At 34.3% G+C, this 8,703-nt stretch overlaps 1 protein-coding gene across 1 annotated transcript; it reads right to left on the minus strand.

The window, feature by feature from the left end:
* Positions 1 to 1,238: 1,238 nt before the first annotated feature.
* On the minus strand, positions 1,239 to 4,515 carry LOC21396082 (tryptophan synthase beta chain 1). The gene is made up of 5 exons (XM_010103164.2): positions 4,021 to 4,515; positions 3,488 to 3,850; positions 2,648 to 3,081; positions 2,062 to 2,156; positions 1,239 to 1,756 (listed from the first exon to the last, which is right to left on the minus strand). The coding sequence occupies exons 1-5, from the start codon at positions 4,387 to 4,389 to the stop codon at positions 1,581 to 1,583; spliced, it is 1,437 nt and encodes a 478-aa protein (XP_010101466.1). The 5' UTR covers positions 4,390 to 4,515; the 3' UTR covers positions 1,239 to 1,580.
* Between the last annotated feature and the right edge of the window lie 4,188 nt (positions 4,516 to 8,703).

Below are 8,703 nucleotides of genomic sequence, written 5' to 3' on the forward strand. Positions count from 1 at the left end.
ACTGTTTGTCCTAAATTTGACATGCCTCACACTGAGCGTTGATTGTTCCATTTCCAACTCCATGAGAGAAAACCTTTGCACTCAAATATTTCTGACACCCATGAGATCAATGGAGTTGAGACTTCTACTTGGTGAATTTTTTTAAAGCTGTATGTGTTATGGTCGGTGGTCAGAAGGTTATGATTTGGAGCACACACACACGACTCTGGAGTTATGACTGAAATAATCTTGATAGTATATTTTGACTTCTTACTGACAGTTTGTTTAAAATACTCAGGTGACTAAGTTAGTTGAGACTCAGATTTTCTTTGTGACACGATTTCTCTTGCGCTTGGATTGCTAGAGACTAGCAATAAGTTAGTTGGGGGTTGTGATAAGTGCATGAAAATGCACCCTGAATACTGCTTTTGATTTATATAATATTAAAATATTTAAGCTTTAATTAAACAATTCCATTATTTTTATTTATAATATTTTTAATTGAAATTTGTCTAGTTTTTGTTTAATTATTTATAGATAAAAAACAGTGTAAAAAGCTACACAAAAATAAGTCATGAAAGTCATATTTTCAACCATCCGGAGTCAAGCCTCTTAGCTAAGCCACACAAGCCATCAGAGAGAGAGCCGAGTCAATTGAGCCGAGTAACTGAGCCGGCCAAGTCGCATAAGTCCGCGTGGGCCCCAGCTCTTCCATGTTCCCCGACTCTTCCTCGCGCGCGTCACCAGCACGCCTTCTCTCAGCGCGCGCGTTTCTTTCACGCAAACGTCAGCGCGCGTCCAAGGCTTTAATCCGCATGGGCCGCGTCTGCGTTGCCAGCGTGAGCTTCCAGTGAGATGTCCATTGAAAATTTTGTTCAATGGCCTCTCCGTGTTGTGGGGTTGACAATGAAAGAGACAGATACGTCTCGACTGATCTGAGAAATCAGCAATCGAGGACAAACATGATCTTTTCTCATAAGATTTCAGTATTCTAATATGATGAAACTCTTGTTAGTATGACAAAGTGCATTAATGTTCCGCAGGTTTAAGTCTAATTGATAGCTGATAGTTGATAATTTTTAGGACTGGGTGGTTAGCAGATGTTTTCGCAGACATGTTTTGGTATTTCAATTTTTATTTTTGTTTTTCAGTTGTCATAGATATTTTAACGTAATTTAATTTTTATTTTCTATTTTTATGGTATTTTTAGAAAATAGCTGATAGTTGATAATTTTTAGAATGATCAAGACAACAGTATATGGATAATATGCTTATATTCATATAAATCATTATATTAAAAAAAACGAAAAACAACAACAACAAAGGGTACGTTAACTTCGCATACTGATCTTCTCCTAATACAGAACCGAGGGAGAAAATATTGCTAATTAAACCGATGACAAGATTCCTGATTAGCACCATAACTAATGGCTTTTGTTAATTTATAAAAGAAATCGCATCCATATTCTATACAGTTTTTCTACATATATTTCTAGACTCTAGAAATCTAACACTATTAATGGCATTTTTTTTTCTTATTTTTCATTTTTGGTATTTTTACGTGCAAATAACCTAATTTCTTGATTTCAGAAAAAAAAAAATTAGGTTAGTTTAGAATTGAAAACAATAGCAGCGTCCTTGTCTCCACGACCGCTACAATTTACAACAACTTTTGTGCCGCTTCGTAAAGTAGGGCAAAGTTTATCCAGAAATGCCAATGCATGACATGCTTCTAACGCTGGAAATATGCCTTCCAATCTGCACAACAGTCGGTACGCTGCAGAAGAAAATAGGGATTAACATAATAACTCAAGTCTTTTGTCAGCTTAAAAAAGTCAAAAGTATACATATATATATATATATATTATATATATATTATAATATAATGATTTTAATCTGAAGAATTATTAAGGTTCCGTTTAAAAGGTATACTTAAATTATGATTATGATTTTGACATTTGAAATTCAAATTTTTTATTAAAAAAAAATAATGTAATAGAATCAATAATTTGAATTAGAGTATATGAAATAAACGGCCCTGATTGTTTTTTGTTGTGTAAACTACAATATTATCCTACGCACCATCAAGAGCTTCTTGATCAGTGGCTGTGTGAAACTCGGCTCGTCCACTGTCTTTGAGAAAGCTCAGCTCGGGGCTAACTCCTGGGTACTCCAGCCTGCAATTATTTTTGTTGTCAAGTAATTAGTACACACATACATATACATACATAGAGGATCGGAGGAAAAAAAAAAAACAAACACATTTGAGAAACTTTTTTAATTTGGAAAAACTATTTAGATCATTTTTGTTATGATAACTTAAAAGGACTACATAAAAAAAAATATTTACGTTAAAAAAATATCTTTCAATAGGATACCTTTGAGAAAATATCACATTTACGAGGAAAAATTAGTAGTTGGTAGGGTCATGGGACAAAAAAACATAATCGTTTAGAAACAAGTTATTTTAGTGAGAAAGAAGAAATAAAAGTATTTATAAAATATAAAAAGTATTTTAGAAAATTAATGAAAAATATTGAAATCATGAAATATTAGATCTATGACGAAAGTAATCCAAATACCCAAATTTAATATGTCAGGCGTAAGAGGGAAAATTATCGAATTTATATGACCTGATGATAGAAGCCACATATTGATATAGACTTACCCGACACCAATGGAATGGGGGCCTACAATTTGACCCTCATGGTCCTGCAACAGGTAGCTCATGGCTCCATGATACACACCCACTTCGCCTCTGGTAAGGGTAGCCGAGTGGTGGCCGCTGTCCAGTCCTATCCCTGCTCCTTCGACGCCGATCAACCTGACGTCTTCGTCGTCGATAAATTCATGGAACAAACCCAACGCATTGGACCCGCTCCCCACGCAGGCGACCAAGACGTCTGGCTCGCCTCCCCACTTCTCCAAGGCTTGCTTCCTTGTCTCCTTTCCGATCACTGACTGGAACTCCCGGACCATGCTAGGGCACGGATGAGGCCCTACCACGGTTCCCGTCAAGTAATAGCTGGTCTCCAAGTCGTTTACCCAGTTCCTGAACGCCTCAGATGTCGCATCCTTGAAATTTCCCGCCACTGATTTTACCTAATTAGTCAATAATGACACATATACTTAGTTATAAGATTTTTTTTCTTTTTTTTTAAAAAAGGTATAAAACTCGTACTAATGATCAACTGACAACATCATATTACGCTTTCTACATCTCCATTTGAATATTCCAATTGTTTGATACATATATTTATTAGAAATGATTGCTTATGAGACCTTAAAACAGAAAAATCCAACCTCTCCTGGAAAAAAGCCAATAATACACGATACATATATTTTTATATAAAACTATTGGATTATTGGTTTTTCCTCCAATGATTTTATGGTTGATTGGAATTTATGTGACATCAGATTACTTTATCATATCAATAGTTACACGGGGATAATCATGTGATATACACATGTACTTTATTGTTTCCTACTTGGCTAATAGTGAAAATACCTGAGCACCAAGTAGCTTCATCAAGAGCACATTAGAGGACTGTTTTTCAATATCTTTTGTCCCCATAAACACAGTGCACTCCAAAGATAGTTTGGCACACGCGGCAGCAGTGGCGACGCCGTGCTGTCCTGCACCGGTGGCGGCCACGACCCTAGTCCTGCCCATGCGCCGGGCAATCATTGCCTGCGCGATGGCGTTATTCATCTTGTGTGCTCCTCCATGGTTGAGATCCTCCCTCTTTAAATATATCTCTGGCCCTTCGCCACTACAACTCTTGCTCTTGTAGTGCTCTGTCAGCCGCTGTGCATAATACAAAGGCGTTTCCCGCCCAACGTAGTCTCTCAGCGCTGTCGCTAGCTCCGCCTGTACTTCCCAACCAGCATTAAAAAAAAAAAAAAAAAAAATTCATGTCATGCAAGTATATGGTTATATTTTGAACTACGTATAAAATATCATGCACAATATGATAATTTATAAAAGCCTCAGAATTGACATGTGAATTTATATTTTACGATAGATGTAGTGCAACCCACCTGAAACTGGACATCGTGCAAAACCGACCGGAATTCAGCTTCAAGCATGTTCAAACAAGTTATCAATGTCTCGGGGACAAACTTGCCCCCAAACCTCCCAAATTTTCCATTACCAATAATTTCTTCTATAGTCTCTTGACAACGATGGGTTTCAAATCGTCTCTTTGTCGAAGACCTACCAAGATTAATGAAAGTGCTGTTTTGATCTGCGGGCACTTCCACGACCGGTTTAGCAGTAGTGGAAGTGTTACCTTGAACAGCAAGTGAACAAGTCGCCACCTTGGCAATATTCCCGGTCTTTCTCTTCTCACACATTTCTTTTCCAACACTATTAGCGAAAAAGGAGTAATTGAAACTACCACAAGCCATATTTTTTTCCTTTATAATATATCTATGTAGATATCTTTTCACTACTTGAGATGTATTTTCTTTTTTGCTTGAGAGAGAAAAAAATACGAACTTGTGAGAAAGTTATGTTGTGTGGAATGTGATAAAGTTGTGTGGATACTTATATAGAAGAGCAAGCGAGCAAAAAACCGTAATAATTATTGAAAAGAAAAGTCATTGAAGCTTCCTTGGATATATACTAGCAAAGCCACTTCAGCCACCCGTTTGCCAATTTATAAACGAGATTCACGACAATGGTAAGGTCGTTGTTTCTGAAAACATCACTGTTGACGCATGCATGTCCACTTCATTAGTGGAGAATTATCTGTATACATAAAACACAGAGCAATAATATAATAAGTTGAATTCAGGTCCTTGTCAAGAGTCACTGTCCACTCATGTCGACATTTTATTAATGGCTATATTCTTTTCTTATATACAACAATGTGTTTTTATCCGATGAAATCCGCACATTTTAATTTAAATAATTTGATTCAGGTCCACATTTTTTTAATGGCTATATTCTTTTCTTATATTCAACAATGTGTTTTTATCCGATCCAATCCGCACATTTTAATTTAAATTGTAATTTGATGAGCACGTGCTGGTTTTGAAAACATTGCATCTAATCTATCCCGGAATTATCTGTTTTTTTTTAAAAAAAATTAATTTTGGACCTAGTCTCAACAATTGTACTTTTGGACTGTTGTTTCTGACCAATAATGTTATTTCGCGAAAAAAAGGTAGATCTAAAACCATATCAATACAAATATACACACACCCACACACACGTGTATTACATACTTAGGGTTTTATTCGTCATTTAACTATCATGTCGCTCTAATTAAATCGTTCAAATTCAATGAAAAAGTGTAGATAACTAATTAATTACTTGCGGATTGTAGTAGTTGGCTTCAACTGAATGAAAATGTTGCATCCACTCTTTTCAAGATTATTGATGAATTGATACCAAAAGTTGATATGGAGTTTGAAAGAAAAGAAAAGGCTTATAATTTTTAAAAAAACTTACATCTACAAAGAAAGTTTCAGTATTTGGAGAAGTAATTACTAGCTAGATGATATAATAAGCGATACGTTTGATGAACGTTATCATGCCAAACAAAGTTTGATTGTATTGCAAAGTTAATCACAAAATTGATAAATATCGTGTTGGTAAGTTTCTTACCGCGGCATTCCCCCTTCCCCTTGTATTAAAAAAAAAAAAAAAAAGGTTCCTTACTGTACATATACATGTGAAATTAAATCCCATCAAGGTCACTTACATAGGTCTCCAAAGAGAACCCAGATCCTCTGTCCATTTTGTTTATCTGTCTAACCAATTATTTTTGACACGTCACCGCTTGCACAAGCAGAAACCATTTCCTTCCCCAGGAGAGGTAATTCGTGTCACGTGTCGTGTTTTGATAATTTCTTTCTAAATTTACAGTCAATCCGAACATGACCCGTGACACAAAATTTTTTAAAAACCGCAACACGAACACGACACGATTACTTTACGAGTTGACACGACACGACCCAAAAACGACCCATGACACGAAATTGACCCGTGAATCCAAAATTGACACGAAAATTATATACTTTTATTTAGTTTTTTTTTACATATTTAAAATAACTTAAAATTCATAACACACTAAATTACAATAACATCCATTGAAATTAAGCAAATAATAGTATAAGATTTTGAGTATAACTATCATGATATCACAAGTTCATAATAAAATTTAAAATATACCATGAAAAATATATGTATTTTTTAGTTTTTTACGAGTTTCGTGTCGTGTTCGGGTTAGGCGGGTCCAACCCGAAATTGACCCGTGCTTTTCGTGTCAATTTCAGGTCGACCCAATTCTGACCCAAACTTTTTTTTCTCAACCCTAACCCATAAAATGCATATCGTTTTCGAATCGTGTCGTCGTGTCGTGACCCATCTTATCGGTCCTATCCTTCCCCATTACTTGCTTTTTCTTTTTCTCTCCCGTAATAAATTTTCTCTTTCTTCTTCGCTTCTTCACCCTATCTAATTTCTTTTAGCCACTCCGATTCTCTGACACTTTTTTCTTTCTCAATCTGGAAAAAAAAAAAAAAAACAGTTTCATCTGCCAGTTTTTCCGGGTTATTTTATCTTCTAATTCTTCTTTTTCTTTTTTCCTTTTTTGAAATGAAAACAAGAATTTACAATCCCTTTTCTTTTTGAAATGGGTTCAAACTGTTTTTTTTTTTTTTTTTTTTTTTTTTTTTTTTGGTTTGACACCAACCAAGTCTTTTTTCCATGAACCTCTGGTTTTAACAGAGTAAAATGAAATTAGAAATGGAACAAGGTAGAGATTAGAGACAAGTGCCCAAGAACCAAAGCAAGGGACGAAAAAGAAAAAAAGGAAATCTGATGTATTCAAATTCTAGGGAAGATGACCACGAACAGCGCGCCACCGACGAAGCCTTGGTAACCACCGGGAAGAGTTCCCACTTGTTTTCTCCAATTAGACTTATCGTCTCCCAAAAATTCCACGTCTCCACCTTCCATTTATAATAAAGATAAGAAAATTAAAAGATTTGCAGATTTTGATAAAGTAAGAGCCGATTTGGTTAAAGGATTCGTTTTCTCTGATTCGAATTATAATTTATAATTCATTATAGTATTTTCTTTTATAAAAAATTACGTAAATTAAAAATAATTTTTATCTCATAATTTTAATTCATAAATTAAACGGACTCTAAGAGGTTTTTATGATGAAAAGAAAAAAAATAATTATTTTTATTTTAGAGATTTAAAGGAAAAGAAAGATCAGCGAAACATTTTCATCTGAGATCAATTCTGATCCAAACTTCTTTTTTCTCAACCCTAACCCGTAAAATTCGTATTGTTTTCGAATCGTGTCGTCGTGTCGTGATCCATCTTGCCGGCCCTATCCTTCCCCGTTACTTGCTTTTCTTTTTCTCTCCCGTAATAAATTTTCTCTTTCTTCTTCGCTTCTTCACCCTATCTAATTTCTTTTAGCCACTCCGATTCTCTGACACTTTTTTCTTTCTCAATCTGGAAAAAAAAAAAAAAAACAGTTTCATCTGCCAGTTTTTCCGGGTTATTTTATCTTCTAATTCTTCTTTTTCTTTTTTCCTTTTTTGAAATGAAAACAAGAATTTGCAATCCCTTTTCTTTTTGAAATGGGTTCAAACTGTTTTTTTTTTTTTTTTTTGGTTTGACACCAACCAAGTCTTTTTTCCATAACCCTCTGGTTTTAACAGAGTAAAATGAAATTAGAAATCGAACAAGGTAGAGATTAGAGACAAGTGCCCAAGAACCAAAGCAAGGGACGAAAAAGAAAAAAAGGAAATCTGATGTATTCAAATTCTAGTGAAGATGACCACGAACAGCGCGCCACCGACGAAGCCTTGGTAACCACCGGGAAGAGTTCCCACTTGTTTTCTCCAATTAGACTTATCGTCTCCCAAAAATTCCACGTCTCCACCTTCCATTTATAATAAAGATAAGAAAATTAAAAGATTTGCAGATTTTGATAAAGTAAGAGCCAATTTGGTTAAAGGATTCGTTCTCTGATTCGAATTATAATTTATAGTTTATTACAGTATTTTTTTTTATAAAAAATTACATAAATTAAAAATAATTTTTATCTCATAATTTTAATTTATGAATCAAACGGACTCTAAAAAATTTTTATGATGAAAAGAAAAAAAATAATTATTTTTATTTTAGAGATTTAAAGGAAAAGAAAGATCAGCGAAACATTTTCATCTGAGATGAAGATGACCCCTTTCTTTTCTTGGAATAAAAAGAATATTTTTTTTGCTCTGAGGAGTAAAAAGAATATGATGCTGAACTATGGACATCCAGGACAAAGAAAAAAAAAGGAAAAAGAGACGGAAGTTAGCCTCTTTATTTCTTTGAGATCCATTAAAGTTTACATTGCAACGTGGCGTATTTTAATTCGTTGGACAGGAATTGGGACAGCCATTTTAGACGGAGGATCCCAGTCCGAAAGTTTTGGGTTCATACCTGAGGATTCTCGATTTATTTACGTAGTATCAGATAGCGGATTAATGGGTCGCTTTCGCAATTATTACGTAGATACTACCACCTATTCATCTGTCATATTAAAATGGTAGTTAACGAATGATAATAAAAAAAAGATAATTTATTTATTTAATTTTATTTTTATAAATATAATAAAAGGAGATATGAATATTTTTATGTTGATAAAATTACTTTTTATGTTAATATAACGAATATTATTTATATTAATATAATTATTTAATAACTAA

This window comes from Morus notabilis, unplaced genomic scaffold, assembly GCF_000414095.1.
Source record: "Morus notabilis unplaced genomic scaffold, ASM41409v2 Scaffold637, whole genome shotgun sequence".
Classification (NCBI taxonomy): domain Eukaryota; kingdom Viridiplantae; phylum Streptophyta; class Magnoliopsida; order Rosales; family Moraceae; genus Morus; species Morus notabilis.